Source organism: Uranotaenia lowii, chromosome 2 (assembly GCF_029784155.1).
Source record: "Uranotaenia lowii strain MFRU-FL chromosome 2, ASM2978415v1, whole genome shotgun sequence".
Classification (NCBI taxonomy): Eukaryota; Metazoa; Arthropoda; class Insecta; order Diptera; family Culicidae; genus Uranotaenia; species Uranotaenia lowii.
Genome location: NC_073692.1, coordinates 78,836,398 through 78,859,145, shown reverse-complemented (window position 1 = coordinate 78,859,145; position 22,748 = coordinate 78,836,398). Strand labels below are relative to the sequence as shown.

Here is a 22,748-nt window from a genome sequence, read left to right as displayed (position 1 = left end):
AATGACAAAAATGACAAAAATGACAAAAATGACAAAAATGACAAAAATGACAAAAATGACAAAAATGACAAAAATGACAAAAATGACAAAAATGACAAAAATGACAAAAATGACAAAAATGACAAAAATGACAAAAATGACAAAAATGACAAAAAAGACAAAAATGACAAAAATGACAAAAATGACAAAAATGACAAAAATGACAAAAATGACAAAAATGACAAAAATGACAAAAATGACAAAAATGACAAAAATGACAAAAATGACAAAAATGACAAAAATGACAAAAATGACAAAAATGACAAAAATGACAAAAATGACAAAAATGACAAAAATGACAAAAATGACAAAAATGACAAAAATGACAAAAATGACAAAAATGACAAAAATGACAAAAATGACAAAAATGACAAAAATGACAAAAATGACAAAAATGACAAAAATGACAAAAATGACAAAAATGACAAAAATGACAAAAATGACAAAAATGACAAAAATGACAAAAATGACAAAAATGACAAAAATGACAAAAATGACAAAAATGACAAAAATGACAAAAATGACAAAAATGACAAAAATGACAAAAATGACAAAAATGACAAAAATGACAAAAATGACAAAAATGACAAAAATGACAAAAATGACAAAAATGACAAAAATGACAAAAATGACAAAAATGACAAAAATGACAAAAATGACAAAAATGACAAAAATGACAAAAATGACAAAAATGACAAAAATGACAAAAATGACAAAAATGACAAAAATGACAAAAATGACAAAAATGACAAAAATGACAAAAATGACAAAAATGACAAAAATGACAAAAATGACAAAAATGACAAAAATGACAAAAATGACAAAAATGACAAAAATGACAAAAATGACAAAAATGACAAAAATGACAAAAATGACAAAAATGACAAAAATGACAAAAATGACAAAAATGACAAAAATGACAAAAATGACAAAAATGACAAAAGTGACAAAAGTGACAAAAGTGACAAAAGTGACAAAAGTGACAAAAGTGACAAAAATGACAAAAATGACAAAAATGACAAAAATGACAAAAATGACAAAAATGACAAAAATGACAAAAATGACAAAAATGACAAAAATGACAAAAATGACAAAAATGACAAAAATGACAAAAATGACAAAAATGACAAAAATGACAAAAATGACAAAAATGACAAAAATGACAAAAATGACAAAAATGACAAAAATGACAAAAATGACAAAAATGACAAAAATGACAAAAATGACAAAAATGACAAAAATGACAAAAATGACAAAAATGACAAAAATGACAAAAATGACAAAAATGACAAAAATGACAAAAATGACAAAAATGACAAAAATGACAAAAATGACAAAAATGACAAAAATGACAAAAATGACAAAAATGACAAAAATGACAAAAATGACAAAAATGACAAAAATGACAAAAATGACAAAAATGACAAAAATGACAAAAATGACAAAAATGACAAAAATGACAAAAATGACAAAAATGACAAAAATGACAAAAATGACAAAAATGACAAAAATGACAAAAATGACAAAAATGACAAAAATGACAAAAATGACAAAAATGACAAAAATGACAAAAATGACAAAAATGACAAAAATGACAAAAATGACAAAAATGACAAAAATGACAAAAATGACAAAAATGACAAAAATGACAAAAATGACAAAAATGACAAAAATGACAAAAATGACAAAAATGACAAAAATGACAAAAATGACAAAAATGACAAAAATGACAAAAATGACAAAAATGACAAAAATGACAAAAATGACAAAAATGACAAAAATGACAAAAATGACAAAAATGACAAAAATGACAAAAATGACAAAAATGACAAAAATGACAAAAATGACAAAAATGACAAAAATGACAAAAATGACAAAAATGACAAAAATGACAAAAATGACAAAAATGACAAAAATGACAAAAATGACAAAAATGACAAAAATGACAAAAATGACAAAAATGACAAAAATGACAAAAATGACAAAAATGACAAAAATGACAAAAATGACAAAAATGACAAAAATGACAAAAATGACAAAAATGACAAAAATGACAAAAATGTCAAAAATGACAAAAATGACAAAAATGACAAAAATGACAAAAATGACAAAAATGACAAAAATGACAAAAATGACAAAAATGACAAAAATGACAAAAATGACAAAAATGACAAAAATGACAAAAATGACAAAAATGACAAAAATGACAAAAATGACAAAAATGACAAAAATGACAAAAATGACAAAAATGACAAAAATGACAAAAATGACAAAAATGACAAAAATGACAAAAATGACAAAAATGACAAAAATGACAAAAATGACAAAAATGACAAAAATGACAAAAATGACAAAAATGACAAAAATGACAAAAATGACAAAAATGACAAAAATGACAAAAATGACAAAAATGACAAAAATGACAAAAATGACAAAAATGACAAAAATGACAAAAATGACAAAAATGACAAAAATGACAAAAATGACAAAAATGACAAAAATGACAAAAATGACAAAAATGACAAAAATGACAAAAATGACAAAAATGACAAAAATGACAAAAATGACAAAAATGACAAAAATGACAAAAATGACAAAAATGACAAAAATGACAAAAATGACAAAAATGACAAAAATGACAAAAATGACAAAAATGACAAAAATGACAAAAATGACAAAAATGACAAAAATGACAAAAATGACAAAAATGACAAAAATGACAAAAATGACAAAAATGACAAAATGACAAAAATGACAAAAATGACAAAAATGACAAAAATGACAAAAATGACAAAAATGACAAAAATGACAAAAATGACAAAAATGACAAAAATGACAAAAATGACAAAAATGACAAAAATGACAAAAATGACAAAAATGACAAAAATGACAAAAATGACAAAAATGACAAAAATGACAAAAATGACAAAAATGACAAAAATGACAAAAATGACAAAAATGACAAAAATGACAAAAATGACAAAAATGACAAAAATGACAAAAATGACAAAAATGACAAAAATGACAAAAATGACAAAAATGACAAAAATGACAAAAATGACAAAAATGACAAAAATGACAAAAATGACAAAAATGACAAAAATGACAAAAATGACAAAAATGACAAAAATGACAAAAATGACAAAAATGACAAAAATGACAAAAATGACAAAAATGACAAAAATGACAAAAATGACAAAAATGACAAAAATGACAAAAATGACAAAAATGACAAAAATGACAAAAATGACAAAAATGACAAAAATGACAAAAATGACAAAAATGACAAAAATGACAAAAATGACAAAAATGACAAAAATGACAAAAATGACAAAAATGACAAAAATGACAAAAATGACAAAAATGACAAAAATGACAAAAATGACAAAAATGACAAAAATGACAAAAATGACAAAAATGACAAAAATGACAAAAATGACAAAAATGACAAAAATGACAAAAATGACAAAAATGACAAAAATGACAAAAATGACAAAAATGACAAAAATGACAAAAATGACAAAAATGACAAAAATGACAAAAATGACAAAAATGACAAAAATGACAAAAATGACAAAAATGACAAAAATGACAAAAATGACAAAAATGACAAAAATGACAAAAATGACAAAAATGACAAAAATGACAAAAATGACAAAAATGACAAAAATGACAAAAATGACAAAAATGACAAAAATGACAAAAATGACAAAAATGACAAAAATGACAAAAATGACAAAAATGACAAAAATGACAAAAATGACAAAAATGACAAAAATGACAAAAATGACAAAAATGACAAAAATGACAAAAATGACAAAAATGACAAAAATGACAAAAATGACAAAAATGACAAAAATGACAAAAATGACAAAAATGACAAAAATGACAAAAATGACAAAAATGACAAAAATGACAAAAATGACAAAAATGACAAAAATGACAAAAATGACAAAAATGACAAAAATGACAAAAATGACAAAAATGACAAAAATGACAAAAATGACAAAAATGACAAAAATGACAAAAATGACAAAAATGACAAAAATGACAAAAATGACAAAAATGACAAAAATGACAAAAATGACAAAAATGACAAAAATGACAAAAATGACAAAAATGACAAAAATGACAAAAATGACAAAAATGACAAAAATGACAAAAATGACAAAAATGACAAAAATGACAAAAATGACAAAAATGGCAAAAATGACAAAAATGACAAAAATGACAAAAATGACAAAAATGACAAAAATGACAAAAATGACAAAAGTGACAAAAGTGACAAAAGTGACAAAAATAACAAAAATGACAAAAATGACAAAAATGACAAAAATGACAAAAAATGACAAAAATGACAAAAATGACAAAAATGACAAAAATGACAAAAATGACAAAAATGACAAAAATGACAAAAATGACAAAAATGACAAAAATGACAAAAATGACAAAAATGACAAAAATGACAAAAATGACAAAAATGACAAAAATGACAAAAATGACAAAAATGACAAAAATGACAAAAATGACAAAAATGACAAAAATGACAAAAATGACAAAAATGACAAAAATGACAAAAATGACAAAAATGACAAAAATGACAAAAATGACAAAAATGACAAAAATGACAAAAATGACAAAAATGACAAAAATGACAAAAATGACAAAAATGACAAAAATGACAAAAATGACAAAAATGACAAAAATGACAAAAATGACAAAAATGACAAAAATGACAAAAATGACAAAAATGACAAAAATGACAAAAATGACAAAAATGACAAAAATGACAAAAATGACAAAAATGACAAAAATGACAAAAATGACAAAAATGACAAAAATGACAAAAATGACAAAAATGACAAAAATGACAAAAATGACAAAAATGACAAAAATGACAAAAATGACAAAAATGACAAAAATGACAAAAATGACAAAAATGACAAAAATGACAAAAATGACAAAAATGACAAAAATGACAAAAATGACAAAAATGACAAAAATGACAAAAATGACAAAAATGACAAAAATGACAAAAATGACAAAAATGACAAAAATGACAAAAATGACAAAAATGACAAAAAAGACAAAAATGACAAAAATGACAAAAATGACAAAATGACAAAAATGACAAAAATGACAAAAATGACAAAAATGACAAAAATGACAAAAATGACAAAAATGACAAAAATGACAAAAATGACAAAAATGACAAAAATGACAAAAATGACAAAAATGACAAAAATGACAAAAATGACAAAAATGACAAAAATGACAAAAATGACAAAAATGACAAAAATGACAAAAATGACAAAAATGACAAAAATGACAAAAATGACAAAAATGACAAAAATGACAAAAATGACAAAAATGACAAAAATGACAAAAATGACAAAAATGACAAAAATGACAAAAATGACAAAAATGACAAAAATGACAAAAATGACAAAAATGACAAAAATGACAAAAATGACAAAAATGACAAAAATGACAAAAATGACAAAAATGACAAAAATGACAAAAATGACAAAAATGACAAAAATGACAAAAATGACAAAAATGACAAAAATGACAAAAATGACAAAAATGACAAAAATGACAAAAATGACAAAAATGACAAAAATGACAAAAATGACAAAAATGACAAAAATGACAAAAATGACAAAAATGACAAAAATGACAAAAATGACAAAAATGACAAAAATGACAAAAATGACAAAAATGACAAAAATGACAAAAATGACAAAAATGACAAAAATGACAAAAATGACAAAAATGACAAAAATGACAAAAATGACAAAAATGACAAAAATGACAAAAATGACAAAAATGACAAAAATGACAAAAATGACAAAAATGACAAAAATGACAAAAATGACAAAAATGACAAAAATGACAAAAATGACAAAAATGACAAAAATGATTCGAATATGACACAATAATTTCTCGAAAGTGGTACAAAACTGATTTCATAATGACACAAAAATAATGCAAATTGACACGAAATTGAGGTAAAAAACATTCAATCATAGTAGAAGGACCTAAATTTAAAAAATCCGTTTGCTTTGGATTTTTTTTATTCGATATTTAAAAGCTTTTAAATTTAAGATCAAGTGCACTTTCCGAAAAACAAGTGTTCAAAGGCTGACTTATATTTTTAATGCTTACAAGTCGTTACAGGAGTTCCCTCAGGGCATTAAACAGTTTGTTATGGCAATTCGAAGAAAATTTCACTTTTCAAAATGCTTGGTTTTCTCTGTTCATTCTTAAATTGTCCCCACCACAAATACGCCTTCGGCAAAATTCAAACCATTGCACCATTGCATTGCGGTAGGTGGATAGGAAATTGGAACGCATGAAGTGCGCCACCACAGCCTTGACTTATGTCACTTTTATTCCTATAGTTAGTGCCGAGCGAATATTTTATCATCGTCTTAGGTGAGTCAATGCCCACGCGCTCTTCCAGGTTCAATGGTGCGCCGCAGTTATTCGATTATTGATATACAAATTGTCACAATTACAATTGATTATGACAAATTACATCCGAGTCTTGGAATGACTTTAAGTATGAGACATATGTTGACGAGTTGTTACAAGTTTTTTTTTAATGAATGTTAACGACTGCTGCTTGAATATTGCTCATTTGAATCACTGGAACTTTGAATTGTTTCATACATTGTATTGATGTGATTGTGGATTACATAAAAAAGCAACACTTTTTTTTTAATTTATGAAAAAAGGGTTTTGGGGCTATAAGGCTTTTTTGGACCTTCTTATTATTAGTTTTTTTTTTTCAAAAATGACATATATAAGAATTACCATCATTCAAAAGAACCACGACTTATTTTCCTCATTGTTTTGTTTTTCCTTCGATCATCTGTTCAGTTCGGGTAATCAACATATTTACTCTGTTGTGTCATATTTACTCTGTTACGTGTCGAGACTTCTCCAGCCCCAAACAAAAATTGCAAGTTTATACCACCCACCCAACCGTAATTTTAAACTCTTCAAACGCTTTTTTTGTGTTGCTCCCCACAATAAACTCACTGCCAAAAGTATCAAAAAATAAAATGAACACATCAACTCAGCTCATTTGCCGCCTCTGGTCCGGCTGTGGAAATATGTTGCCCTGATTTTGGAGCCCAGTCAGGTTCGCAATTCATCTCTCTTCCCCTCTTTACCTTTAGCAAAAGTAAACGAGGCGTACAAAAGTCGAGTGCAATTTAATCCAAAAACAAAAAACAGCAAAATAAAAAAAAACAAACGAATCTCAGCTCCGTTTTCAGGAAAGTCTAGCGTGAGCGAACAGTTAAAATTTTAATTCAATTTCACGCTTCAGTAATTGATTAATGTTATAATTATTGAAATAAACATAATCGGATGAAAAATAGACCGCGGGACCAATTATGATGAACTCTTTGATCCCCGGGAACCCGTAGTGCACTCCTGTTATGTTGGCCGTTTTGGTGCATCGGTTGATGTTTTCATTTTTAACTTCCCACTTTCTGCAATGTTGGTTGCTTTTTTCCGATGCAAAAATGAAAATTGGTTCACTCTGCAAATATTTTCGGGTGCTATCATATGGGACCAACAATTCCGTGTCAAGGAGAGCAGCAAATTTTGTGTTCATCCATCACGTCCAAACTGTCAGTGGCACCCTGAATACTGGCCGATGATGTTCAGCCGGTGTATCGTAATTAAATTTGCATGGATGGTTGTTTTTCTCCGGAGCAAATCGAGGAAAATAGATTTGATTGATTTTTTAAATGGTTTTTGACTCAACTTTTGATGTTTTGAACAATTTATTTTTTATGAATTTCTAGGTGAAAGTTGGATAAAGTTGAAAATGCTTGGAATTTGACCAAATTGGACATTAGGTAGAATGTGGTTCAGCTGAAAGCATCTCACGTTCGTTAGCACGTTAGTCGCCACGTTCATTTTAGTTGTTTTTCTAGCCGGGCCCAAAGAAATTCTCGGAGCGAGAAAGCAAATAGGAAGAATTCACTATTTGCAACGTGTGGCTAAATTGAGCGGCCAACTTGAGTAAGAGAGCGTCACACGTTTTTGATGTGACGGGGCCTCCCAGGAAATGCACCCGTCACACGAATATGGGTTCCATGGAGACGAACTTGTTGACACATTCATCGCCATGGGACCCATAAACGGGTGAAGGCTCTTTCACACAAGATAAATAAATTTGGAGCTCTCTCACTTTACTTCCACGCTCCGAGATTTTTTTTTTTGGGCGACGAACGCGTTAAACCACGCTCCACTTGGTGTAACCACCTCGCTCGTTGTGCCACTGCTCGTCTGGTATCTACCGAATCTTAGCGATCACCTGTTTTTCAGGACAGCTGTCCGGAATTCCCTGTACTGTCCATCGTCTCCACTCTACTTTCACCACCTTCTGAATACTGGGTTCGCCTTAGAGTCGCGTGAGCTCGTAGTTTATCCTTCACCTACACATTCCGTTTTCTAGCACTCCGCCAAAGGTGATTGTATACTAATCGCCCGAATTCTCCGAGTGCACTGCACACAGATCCTTCTCGAGCAATATCAACGTCTCATGCTCTTAGAGGATAATCTATGAGCCGTGAGGATTTAAGGATGCCTAGACCATAGCTTTGTCGAAGCCACTATGTGTTTCGAATGAACTCTATAGTTCACCCGAAACCCGCACACAGCACTGTTTTCCATGAATCGTAGCCTTGATCAGTCAGGTTAACTTTCTGGGAAAGTCGTTCTCGTCTTTGCTTTTCCATAGCTCGTCACGGTCGTTCGTATCGTATTTCGCTTTCAAGTCGATGAATAGATTGTGCTTAGGAATTTGGTGTTCACGACATTTTCGGAGGATTTGCCGTTGCTCGAAGTTATTGTCCGTTGTTTCTCCATGCTTCTGGTCATATATGTTTGTTTGTGGCATTAGACGGCGGTTGTAGGATTTTGTAGACGGTATTGAGGACACTAATCGCTTAGTAGTTCTCACAGTCCAATTTGATCGTTCCGTCCCTGCGTTTGTCCCGGCGCATTTTTTTTTAATAAGTTGATCACCCAGGTGGTAAATCCTTTTTACGGATTGCAATCCAAAGCGCGGCGAGCCACCGCGTCCCCCCAGTTTGCTACTCTGGGTCCATGGGTGCAATTGGACGACTCATGATACTATGTACCCTACGCCATAAAGTCCACCTGGGGCCTCTGGCCATATTTCCCATCCGGAACTGCAACAAAGGCTATACCCATGATGGGAAGACCATACTCGCGCAAAGCACTCCACGGCCATACTCATTTATTCGTACTACACCAGCAATCTTCATCCACTCTGCTGTCACGATTCACGACTCACGGGTCAGCTATCCGTTCGCCGCTACTCGTGACTCGAGTCCCACATTCGGTCTCTTGCCAGGGGAGGTGGAACTACTGTCCCGGCACATAGCTTTTGCGGGATGCTTAGAGCCTCGGGTAGAGCTTTTGTGTTTCCGAGGAACGTAGCAGCGACTGTAGATCTTCAAGTTCCTCCTCCTCCAGGTTGCGCTGTTTTAAGGTTAGGGCTCTCTGCCTATTCCACTGTCCTTTATTTTCCACGTTTGGACTGGAGCTTCTATGTTCTACTCTAACCCGTGTGGCATTCTCTTCGTCCATAATTCTCCTGCACTCCTCGTCCTGTTGGCTTTCTTGATGGTATCCCACTGGCCTGAAGAGAGCTTTGCCAAACTCGCCCTCTGCTGGCAGTGCTGCTTTGTGCGATTACGCGTAGTCTGCAGCATCCTTAGGTTGCTTCTGTCGTGCTATATTTATCCGAATTTTCGAATATTGTACACTATAGAGAGTTTTGGGCACATCTTCAGCATTTCCAGATAGTGGTCCGGTGGTCGTGATGGTGTTGTTGTTGGTGATTTATCGTCGATTGTTTTGACTATAACTGTGCTAAGTCTCTAGTGGTTGAACAAACCAAATTTTTACACCGTTGTGTTGTCTGTAAAAAGAACTATCCTGCCTATTTTTTTTTCAAAATTTATAACTTATGCATTTCCGAGATAATAAAGATGCAAAAGAAGAAGACAAAAATAATTTTGCACAATTTTCTTCAAAATCTATCATTATGGAATCGAAAGCTGAGGAGCCCGTTGTGTATACCTAAAATTACAATTCTTGTGTGGTAAAAAAGTATAAAAACATTATCAAGCATGTTCACAAAGCTCAAAACAAGTGTTAGAGTAAAGCACATGATCAGAAACTACTGTGAAAGATCAACCAAGGCTTATACCTGCATTTTAAATTATGAATAAGCAAAATACTCAGTGTAGATCTCTGAAACCTCAAAAAATCTCCCAGTGTTTCCCAGAAATCAATCATGTAAATTGAAACTCAAAAGACAAACTGTTGCTAGTTCTGGAGCTCGTTAGCTGTGGGGCCGGTGCCGAGCCATTACGACAGATAAGTTTTTTATGGACGACAAAACTTGTGAAATAAATAACGTGTCACAAGTTACGACAGTTGAACCCTGTAATATGTTTGCTTCTGACAAGGTCCCTAGCAGAATAAAGTTTATAATTGCTGATTGTTTTTGAAAAAATAAAATCAATCTTGTGAAAAAAAAATCTAAATATTTGCGACCAAAACTTTGGAATTAGATTTTTTCAAAAGCCTAAAAAGGAAGTCTTGTTTCTACCCAATTTCCAATCTCAACTAATCGATTTTACTTTTATTTGAGTCTTGTGATTACCCGCATAATTAAAAACAGTTGGGGATATAGTACTAACTATTAACTTAATATATTGGTAGCAGTACCAGTATGAAATATCTTCCAAGTATCATTTCATTATACATGTTCAAAATTTTATTACCTCAATAAATTATGACAGGATCGTATCAGTGACAGTGACAATATGATATATGATTTAGTAAGTATAGTATAATAAGAGAATAAAAATTTGCAACCTTTGAATATTGTCTCTGGACCTTATCCAGGACTCTAACAGTGTACGACAAAGTTTCCTTATATTTTCTTAGCATTAGACATTAAATTAAAAAAAAACAACATTGACAACATTGTATGAGTTAGACAAGTCGTTATCATTTCACCTCTTGCGGATAATAACTAATATTGTTATTTTAAGATGTAGTTGTGAGCTTATGCATTTTTTCGCTCTTGGGTTCAGCATCTGCTAATTTTCACTTCACTTCGTTAAAATTTGTGTCGGCAACCCCACGCCAGGTTCGGAACTGAAAACTGTGTTCAAAATGGCTCCGAAAAAAAAGAATCACGCTGAGAAAAACACACAGAACGCGAAAAGTAAGTAAAACTATATTATATTATCGATAAAAACTAGTGAGATTAAATAAAACTAATGAAATTACAGAAACAAAGATCTCTGCTGAGCGGAGAGCGGAAAAAAAATCTACTGAAAGGCTGAACAATGCAGATCTGCACAAATAGGTAAGATTGTATAATCCATGTATAATATCAGAAATAAAAAATAAAAATCTCAACATTTAAATTTTTTAATTTTATTTTATTTTTTGTGGGAAAGAATTGGAACTATATTGGTTATGGTACAGGGAAGCTCTTTTTAAAAATATTTTACAATATGCGGAACGTATGATTGAGCGTTATTTTTACTACAAACTACTATAAGCAAACTATATCCATTGAAGTTGATGAAATCTATGATTTTGTATTCCAACGTAGCTAGAACATTCAGGTAGATTGTTTTGCTCGCCAAAAGTGGATGATATTTTAACCGTATCCAATAATGTAGCATGAAATATTTGTTCGAAAAAATCGCTCTTTTTGAATGGTAAACATGCTTAACAGCCCTTTCCCCATATGGTACTTTAACAGATAATCATAATACAGATTGTTAATATGGTCTGTGTTATTGTACATATACTGTTCACTTTACAATAAACGATAACGTTTAGAGACAATATAGAATATTCTCTATATATTGTAATTGATTATGCGGGACATTTCTGGGGAGCAGTACTGAAACCATATTCTTCTATGCTTTTGTCTGATTTTGCCAGCTGACATTTAAGTAGTGTTTTAGTGGCGCAAAAATAATAAAGTTTTGGTGTCGGCAATGTTAACTGATTTTATTTGTGAATCGTTTTTATTTCTAAAAAGAGTATCGAAAATTAACTATAAACATATTTGGGCCTTCTACTTACTAACGCGTGACCGCGCACAACTGAGCTCACCTGTATGTATGTATCTTGATCTGTCAAGAGTGAACCAGCGCTTTATTTACGTTTGAATCATTCGTTTCTCCCAAAATGTCGCGATTTAAAAAAGAAGTTAAAAATCGTGTGATGGACACTTGGATGCGAGAGAAGGGCATCTCGATAAATGAAGTGGCGAAACGTTTCGGCATTCATCCGGCGAGCGTTGAATCATCCACAAGTTCGGGGAACACTATACATTCGATGATTTGCCAGGAAGAGGCAAAAAACCAGAACCATCTGACTCAAATCTGAACCGTAAGGTAATCAATCTCATCAACCAGAATCGATCAATGTTCATACGGGATTTGGTGAAAAAACCTGGGACATCGATCGGAATGGTACAGCGGTTCAAAAAGCGGAACAATCTGAAGACATACAGGAAGCAGAAAGTGTCCAAAAAAACGGCTGAACAAAAATCACGAGCCAAAACCAGAGCCCAGAAGCTGTATCATCGGATTTTGCAGAAGCCAGATGCGTGCATTCTCATGGACGTTGAAACATATGTATACGAGGATTCCAGTACTCTTCTGGGACCACAATTCTACACTGCAGCTATTGGGGAGGATGTGAGTGACCACAAGAAGTCAATTGAGGTGGAAAAATTTGGCCAGAAAGTGCTTGTGTGGCAGGCTATCTGCCTCTGCGCATTGAAGTCGGCGAGTTTCTTTACAAAAGGAACAATAAATGCCGATATCTACCAAAAGGAGTGTTTGCAGAAATGGTTGCTGCCACTTTATAAGAAACGACTTCATCAATCACCATATTGCTCTGGCCGGACTTGGCGTCAGCCCACTACGCTAAATCCACTCTTAGATGGTTTGAGGATAACGATGAAGATTTCATTAAGAAAGATATTCACCCACCAAACTGCCCCCAGCTTCATTTCATAGAACGATATTGAGCTATCGTCAAGAGAGTTTTCAAGAAGGATTGTAAGGCCAACTGGACCATGGCGGTTTTCAAGAAAAATTGGAATGCTGCGGCCAAGAAGTGTGAGCTATCAGCTGTACAAAATCTAACGAAACGCGTCAAGTCGAAAGTCCGAGAATATTACCAATAATTACTTTTTTACTTGTATTTCTTTACTAGCTGACCCGTTGTGCTTTGCTACACCTTCCGAAAATAAATGTAATTTGTAAAATTTATTAAAATTTAGATTTTAGAGAGCATTGTTTTAAATCAAACCTCATCATACTTCAGAACCAACAACTTTGAAATGAGAGCTGCAGCTGCAGTTCTGAATAGCAATTTAAAGATGGTATATATTATTTACTGATCTCTAAACTCGTTTTTCAAGATCTGAAATTTGTACTCTGTACCGAAAAAAACCTTTTTAAATATCGTCCCTTCTTTGAAAAGCTCTTTATCTTAAATTTACATGGGAGCTCTCCCATCTTTTTCAATTTTGTCCCCCACTGCTTGAAGAAGGTAGGCAAATTTAACCGGCTCGATACCCAAACAGCACTTATCATGGTAATGAAAAATATATTAAATCAGTTACAGTGCAAATTTCTTTTTTTTAAATAAATTTACTACGGTAAACATATAAATATTTAAAAAAATATCAGTTGCATCACTAAATAAGTTCTCAGCGTTTTTTTTTATTTTTTCTTTGAAAGTCAAATTTTCAAAAATTTAGTTAAAAACAAATTTCTAAGTTTACATTTGTCCCGCATATTGGGGCAAGTGTCAATGCAAAGCTTATTTACAGATGCGTCAGAGTAATGGCTTTAAAATGGATTTAATACGAATTCCTGTTTTTTGTTTTATCAAGTTTCACTGATACCTCTGCAGTATTCCTGCAATATAAATTTATGTTTGTTACTCCACTTTTAACGAATGCTGTTCAAAGGGAATGACCTTCATTTACAAAGACATTTAAGAATTTTCAATATCCGCTGCAGTTTCAACATTCGGAATACCCCTTCTGGTCTTTCCAACATTGTGAATCATTTTGAAGATGAATTTCTTAAAAGTTCGACGTTTGCCCTTGCCCCACCGTGTAAGTTGACAGAGAGGAATATTGTTTTTAACACTTTAAGGGTAAACTAAAAATTTCTTTTAAAAATTTTGCGTCCAGTTGAATATCGGTTCTAAAGTCTCGCTTTTCAAAAACGAAGCGGATTAAAAGTCTCTTTTATGCAGCCATGTAACACAAAAACACTTTTCATGTTAAGTACGTACTTGAATTGGTATGTAAGCAAAAAGTACAATGGTTTTTTTCAGAATTATTTAAAATAAAAAGCTCCCATCTAATTTCTAAATTCGTTTCAGTTGTGTATTTGGGCCGAAGTAACAATTTCTAGAAGAAAACCTAATTTTTAATTTTTTTTTAACAGAAAAAGTTGAACGTTTGAACATGTTCTAATGTTTCTTGAATGAAAAGTCGAATGCTACCTACATTAACACGAACTAAATATGGAAGTATTTTAGCAAATCTTTCAATTGGTTTTGATTCGATTAATAAAATACCAATCCGTGTCACATCTAGGCGTCATTTATTACCACGTGCTGTGTACAAATCAAATAAGCAAGAAAAAAACACATCTAGGTTGCATATCGCCCCACGTGTTTGTTTTTCGGGATGAATGATTCACATAAATAATTAAAATCCCGTGAAAAAGGAAAAAAACCCACGTGTTTGAGAAACAGGCGCCTTATTGTTAAATTTTCCAGCAATCAATGAACAGTGTGCTTTGGTTACCATCCTCTTGCGACGACGCTTGCTCGCCCATGGAGACGAAAAACAAACCCCGCAAAGAAAATATGCTTGGTTGAGAAATACGCGCCAAAATATTCCTACTGATCAGTATGCTATGCCTGGGTTACTATCTTTTTGCGACGTTGGCCGCGACGCCTCGACCATAGAGACGAAAAACAAACCGCCCAAAGGAAAAAAAATCTCAAGAAAATGGATGTCATGACTTTAATTTGTTTCGAAAAGCTACAAATTTTGTATGGAAGCCTCTCCTTCCTTAAGTCGGATGGAGTTTTGACTATTACAGAAACCATCCCCGGCCTCAAAAACCCTCAGATGCCAGTTTTGACGATGATCGGTTCAGTAGTTTCCGAGTCTATAGGGAACAGACAGACAGACAAACATTCATTTTTATATATATAGATGTACTGTACAAGTAAGCTTTTTAAAACAATTCCGAACTGTACTTTGGGGGTTGAACAGATCAAAGTTATGCCACGCCAGTTATCACACTCGGTCAGGTCTCCTTTCTTCGGGACCTTTACAAGGATACCCTGCATCCAGTCGGCCGAGAATGTTGCAGTATCCTAAATGTCAGCGAAAAGACGGTGCAACATTTGTGCCGACGAGGCAGGGTCGGCTTTGAGCATTTCAGCAGGAATGCAATCGATTGCTTTGTTGGATTTCATGTCCTTGATTGCCGCTTCTATTTCAGCCAGCGAGAGCGCTTCCAAGTTGACGCCATTCATGCGACTTACTGTTGGCGCCTCGAGCTGCGGGTTCTGTTGACCATCGCTATTTTTGACTCGGAAAAGTTGTTCAAAATGCTCAGTCCAACGCTTGAGCTGATCTGTTCGATCTGTCAGCAGCTGACCTGCTCGGTCTTTCAGCGGCATTCTTGCATTAGTCCTTGCACCACTAAGGCGGCGAGATATATCATATAATAATCAGATATCTCCAATGGCGGCAGCTTTTTCTCCCTCTTCGGCTAGGGAGTTTGTCCAGGCTCTCTTGTCTCGTCTACAAGCTCGTTTAACTGCCTTTTCCAGCTCCGCATATCGTAAGTGGGCGGCTGCAATGGCTGACCCGGTACATGCCGACCATCCTCCAAGTTTCATCCGACATCCATTCACTTCTTCGTCCACAAACTTTATCGAGAGTACCATAGCCCGTCGTGATAAAGGCATTCTTGATTCCACACTACTGTTATTCGACTGTTCCGTCTGTCGGCAATTCCAAGGCTCGGGATTCTAGCTGCTCAAAGTATGCTCTTTTCACCTCTGGATTCTCCAACCGGCGGACGTCGTATCGACACCCAACTTTCTCCTCGCGTCGTTGAACACGCGCAACTCTCAGTCGTATCTCGCCAAAGATGAGGTGATGGTCAGATGCAATGTCTGCACTTCATTTGTTGCGAACATCAAGAAGACTCCTTCTCCATTTTTGGCTGATGCAGATTAGGTCCATTTGATTTTCTGTTCGGCCATCTCGGGATACCCAAGTGACCTTATGTGCTGGTCTATGGGGGAAGAGCGATCCACCGATCACCATGTTGTTGTTTCCACAAAATTCTACAAACAGCTCTTCGTTTTCGCTCATCTGTCCTTGACCAAGGCGCCCCATGATGCGCTCAAGGTCCTGATTGTCGGAGCCAATCTTTGCGTTGAAGTCGCTCAAATGGATTTGAATGTCACCCTACGGAATTTTCTCTACCACGCTGTTCAATTGACTGTAAAACTGCTCTTTCTCCTGCAAGTCGGCAACGTCAGTTGGCGCATAACACTGGACCATTGTAAGGTTTCTAACCCGTGTTCTGAATCTGGCTACGATTATTCTTTCGTTTATCGATTCCCATCTAATGAGGGCCGCGAAGGCTTGCGGGCTTAACAGGAAACCAACTCCTCGTTCCCGAGTTTTTTTTAGTTGATAATCACAGGTGGTAAATCCCAGTTTACGGATTGTATTCCAAGGCACGGCGAGCCACCACGTCCCCCAGTTTGCTACTCTGGGTCCATGGGTACAATGGGAAGACTCATGATATACTCCGTGTATACCCCCTTCTCCCTAAACTCCACCTGGGGCCGCAGACCTGGTCCCCACCTCGAACTGTTTAGTACACTATGCTTCAAAAGTGGGAGGTCTATTCGCGCTAATGCGCTCCCAGGCAGTACTCATTAACGAGACCACTTTCAGCAAAACCTCTCATCCTTACGACTCAACGCCTGAACTCTCCTTCAACGACTTGAGAACCGCCATCTCCTCGCAATGACTCGAGATTCCCACACAAACCTCTCCTCTTTGCGACTTGAGGCCTGATCTCTCCTCTAACGACTCGAGATCCGACCCCTCCTCGCATCGACTCTAGGTTGACCTCTCCTCTGCACGATTCAAGGCCCGATCTCTCCTCTAACGACTTGAAATCTGACCTTTCCTCGTAATGACTCGAGGTGACCACTTGTACCCCTCCTCTTGTTGATAAGGGGCCTGATCCCTCCTCTTACGACTCGAGACCCGACCCCTTATCATAAAGACTCGGGGTTGACCACACAAACCTCTCCACCTGAAGGTTTGAGGCCTGACCTCTCTCCTAACGACTCGAGGCCCGACCTCTTATCTTCAGGGTTCGAGGTTTGCCACCTTGCCCGTCGTGTGCCTGATCGAGAGCAGCTTATCCTAGACTCGCGCCTGTCACGGCGCACGCGCGGGACTTAACGCAACGACTCGGATGATTCCCGACGGAGACGTCATCCTACTCCGACTCGAATGGCTTGCCCGGCGTCGAGAGCCACTCTACCCGTGGGTATTCCCCGAACGTGGAATAACCCTTCCCCAATGATTTTCCCGCAGCTTCTGTCGTTGAGAACCGCCCTACTTGGATACTCCCCGAAGGTGGAGCATCCTATGCACGAACGCGGCGCACCCACGGCATCCGCTACGCAGAAGGTATTGTCTTATCTTTGTAGCTTCGAGCCGTGGGGTCGGACGCACTCTACTCGACAGCCCCCCGTCGATGGGGTCAGTCTACTCCGACCGTTGTCCGGTCTTCTTTATCCCCCTTTGCTGGCAACCCTAGGATTTTTGGCCCGCGGATTTTCCTGCCCGTTGTGTGCCAGATCGAGAGCAGCTTGTCCTGGACTCGCGCCTGTCACCGCACACGTACAGGACTTCGAACTCGGATGTTTCCCGACGGTGACGACATCCTACACCGACTCGAGAGGCTCGCCCGGCAACGAGAGCCTCTCTACCCGTGGGTATCCCCCGACAGTGGTTAACCCTCTTCCCTCGAGATCCGCTACGAGGAAGGTAAAGTCTTATCCCCGCAGTTTCCCTCTAAGGAAGCGGCACTACTCGGATACCCCCCGACATTGGGGTATCCTACACACGTTCGCGGCGCACCCCCGACCTTCGCTACGCAGAAGATGATGCCTTATCTTTGTAGCTTCGATCAAGGGATCGGACGCACACTACTCAGATGCTCCCCGTCCTCGTTCCCGAGTAGCATGTTCTCCTCGTATGCCAGAGTAAAGCAGTACTTGCCCGGACTGTGTCTTGTGTTCTCCAGTGTTAGGCCAACGGACTTCGCTCAGTCCCAAAATTTCGAGCTTGAGGCGGCTAGCCTCTCTAGCAAGTTGTGCCATTTTGCCTTGTTGGGCAAGGGTTAAAACGTTCCAAGTTCCGTGTTTTCATGCTAAAAATCGTCGCCAAAGTTCTAGGTCGGTCATTTCTTTCGGATTCCGTGGATTTCAATTACCAAAAATAAGTGATGATTATGTTTAAGAGAATTAAAAATTAAACTTTAAGGGTCAAAAAATAAAATAACACGAATAAAATAAATACAATACATTGGTTTGTATTAATCTTTCAAAAAATAAGTTATAGTTCAGATTTATTTTCAATTTTATATGTGTGACTTGCAAATGGATTCATATGGAATTTATTTCGTTAAACCATCCGTATAAATCACTCTACTTTAATTTAAGGACTTTTTGAAATACCTACTTTTTAAATGTTCTCAACTGCATCATTCGAAGTTTAATTCTGTGAACCGTAACTTCAATGCTCACCGCAGAAATAAATCTTCTGGCATTAGATATGACAGGGATAAAAAACTGCAATTCGATACGCCAAAAAAAAAGCAAATAACGATGTCCCAAGACACCCTTCACGAAAGTAGCGAACCATTCAAAAACGGCCGGCACCGCCATCATCTTTCATTGCCATCATTGGAAGGGAAGATAGTTAGCTGAAAACCGGCCAGCAGCGAATTGTAATCAGAAATGAGTCGTCTCTCGTCTCTAAATATGTATGGGTTAGGGGTAGGTAAATGTAGCAGCCTGGCCAAAGCAAAAGGCAGTAATCAATCATTGTCATCTCTCATTACAAATAGGGGCTTTTTTTCTGCGCTGCCATGCCGGTTTTTCGCCCGGCCTCCAACTGCCACGACCAGCCTGTCATGGCCTCAGCCTATCATCCCTCAGATATTGGCTCGCCGTCGTTCATCTCTCCAGGAGTTCGCTCGAAGCTGTCTCGTTGATGTATTATGGCTAAATATATAAATGGTCGTCGTCGCCACGGTTCGTCAGCAGCTTTTTGTACATTATATAAATTAAAATGGTGTTATTCCACCTCGAGGGGTAGTTGACGGAATGTCCACCGTTCGAGTCCGGAGGAAGCTGCTCGAGAGAGACCAGCGGGGAATTCTCTGATTGGAGCAACCCAGAAACCAATCAATTTTATCTTACTTGCTCGCGCACCAGTTGAGCTTTGGCAGAGTTCTTAATGATGAAGTCTGCTTGGCGCGGAGAAGTTGACTGAAGTCATAATCGTGCATTCCTTCAAGCAGGGAACTGGGGTAAAATGTCCACCATTACCTAGAGGCGTAAAGTCCATAACGACCACATTTGACATTAATTAGCCTCGGAGATTGGGAAAATATTTACTATTTGGACTTTATTTGTTAGACCCCTGAATGAACTTCAAAAGAGCATTAAAGACGATTAAAGAAAACATTTGGGCGTTATAAGTTGTATATGCAAGTTAAAACTCTTAAAATAAAAAAAACGAAATGTTACTTTTTATTTAACTTCGTCTGTTTCGCCTTAGGCAAAAATACTTATTTTGAGCTAGAGTTTAAAATTTTTGAAAAAAGCTGACCGCTTCCTTGAAATGGCGAAATAAGATTTATGGAACACATTCATTCAAACTAATGATTTCTTTAAACTTTGAATAAAATATTTTATTTCTAGCATCTTATCATGTGAATTCAACACAAGCTATTTGAATGTTAAGTTTCGATCTAGACAAAAACTACAAAAATGACAAAAATGATAAAATGATCAAAACGACAAAAATAACAAACACAGAAATTTAAAATAATAGAAATTTAAAAATAGTATAAATAACAAAGATTTCAAAAATAACTTAATTTACAATAATTACAAAAATTACAATAATTTCAAATATATCACCCCGTCCATTCCACTCCCAGTTTCCTTTGAACATATGAGCTGAGCTTCGATCAGACATTTGTAAAAAATGGGGAAGTTTTGCAAAACCGAACCACTTTGAGAGGTCGTACAAATGGATAATTCTTCTGCGTTTCGTTCCGTCTTCAAACCGCGTGCCCCATTTGAGGCCCGAGGCTTTGGGATCAAGTGTTTCCCGTGCCAAGTGCCCTCAGAGAACAGATGGACCTCCACACATTTCAAATGCCAGTTCATTGCCATTTTCAGTGATTCGCACTCGCTCCCAGACCCGTATATATGTATGGGTCGCTGTTAGAGGGGCTTATGGAGTTTTGATTAATTACCTGTCTGGAGCCACCTCCTGTTTGGCGATATTTTCGATGAATTGGTTTCAGGTTTCCTCGATGAGCTTTGATTACAACGATGCGATTCGGCGGACAAAGTGGTTTAATTTGAAGCGTCGATAAATTTATCATGTTTCGTCTGGTAAAGAAGGGAGGACTGCTCAGGAGAGGTTTGGGAGGTTTGTACATACAAGAAAAGTTGCAAATGCAACAGATAACTTCTTCAGATGATTTGGACTCATTAAAATTGGAAAAGTATGGTCTTTATTCGGTGGAAATTGAATATTTTTTTCCATGTCAGACTGTTTTTTTAAAAAAAAACCTACTATATGCTTAAACGATTTGAAAGGTTTAAGGTGAGCCATTATTTTGAAAGGTGATCAATGGATTTCCAAAACTTTATTGAAATACTACTATTCAGTATATAATCCAAAACGTTTCCTTTTAGTTCTTCAAGTGACTCTCTTAAGTGTTCTTTTACAAAGTCTTAAGAATTTATTTAAGAAACACAGTTTTTTTTTCGAAACCTTGCGAAAATATATCAATTCACTTTAAAAAAAAAACAACAAAATAAAAAACTCAGGACTTGGTGGACTTTTTTTTTAAATTTTGTATTAAATGAGTTAAGTTTTATGAGAATATAAATTAAAATTTTGACATTGAAATTCACTGAATACAATATTGGAATAAACTTTTCAATCGCTTTTTTTTCGGTTCATACTGTTTGATCTAAAGTACGATAGCTTGACGTTTGAAATTATTTACTCCTGAAAGCTGCTTTCTGTTGAATTGCAAACCCGAATTCAGAATCTATGATTCAGATAAGATACCTAAAAGAATTACAGATCGGGGTCGATTATTAAATATGTGGACGTAAAAATACTATTTTTTTCAATTCTTCGACCTAAAGCAGTTTTCAGTTCGGATAAGAAAGTTATGACTTACAACTTCACATTATGTTTTTCAAGTCTTTGAAAGATAGGAAGCTCAAGATTTGATCTTGAGCTTGAATTTTTCTTGATTGCAAGGAATGTTACGTTATTCAGTTTGGTAGAAATTTTTTGTTGATATCTTGGACAATATGGCACCAAGATAGATATTACTCCCAACACATCAATATTAGAATGTTCTGAGTATATTGTCAGAATACTGGAGAATTTAATAAATAAGTATGGGAGAGTTGACCAGGGATTGTTGGTGCTGTTCGTCGCAAAACAACTTTCGCAGCTCTGCGAGGATTCGCTTCGCCCCTAAAAAATTCCGACCGTTATCTGAATATATATGAGCACAATTACCTCGTCGTCCGATAAATCTTTGGAGAGCCCCAATAAACGCCTCGGATGTCAGGTCCCCGACCAGCTCCAAATGGATCGCCCGAGTCGCCATGCAAATAAACACAGCGATGTAGCCCTTGTACGTGACCGTCGATCGTCTGTTTCGTTGCTGTAAACTCACAGGCCCTGCGAAGTCTACTCCGGTGTTGTAGAAAGGATAATTTTGCTCGACTCGACAAACAGGAAGCTCGCCAACAGGTTGACTCAAAATTTTCGGGTTTCGTCTGAAGCACTTGGTACATTGGCGAATCACTTTCTTCACTATGTTTTGTCCTCGTACAATCCAGAACTTTTGGCGTAGAGCTTCGATGGTAAGACGAGGTCCTGCGTGGAGGTACTTGGTGTGATACGACCGTATCAATGCTACTGTAAACGGATGGTCTGCCGGGAGGATCATTTGGTTTTTCATGTCCTCGGGAATCAACGTCTTCTTGGAAATTACCTGACGGTGTGATTCCCTCTGACCCCTCTTTCAACATACCAGGGCGAATTGACATGCTTCTCGGTATGGAATTGTACTGGGAAATATTTTCTGGAAGGCAAGAGTTTATGGATGGAAAGTTTTCGTTCCGTGAAACCAAGTTTGGCTGGGTAGTTGGTGGAATAATTGAGCGACAGGGCGAGTTTACCGAAACTGATGATT

General features: G+C 35.8%; 1 protein-coding gene across 1 annotated transcript; it reads right to left on the bottom strand.

The window, feature by feature from the left end:
• Positions 1-9,486: 9,486 nt before the first annotated feature.
• On the bottom strand, positions 9,487-22,602 carry LOC129741588 (uncharacterized). Its single transcript, XM_055733326.1, has 3 exons — positions 22,548-22,602; positions 22,067-22,486; positions 9,487-9,770 (listed from the first exon to the last, which is right to left on the bottom strand). Exons 1-3 carry the CDS (start codon positions 22,600-22,602, stop codon positions 9,487-9,489), a joined length of 759 nt encoding a protein of 252 aa, XP_055589301.1.
• Positions 22,603-22,748: the final 146 nt, after the last annotated feature.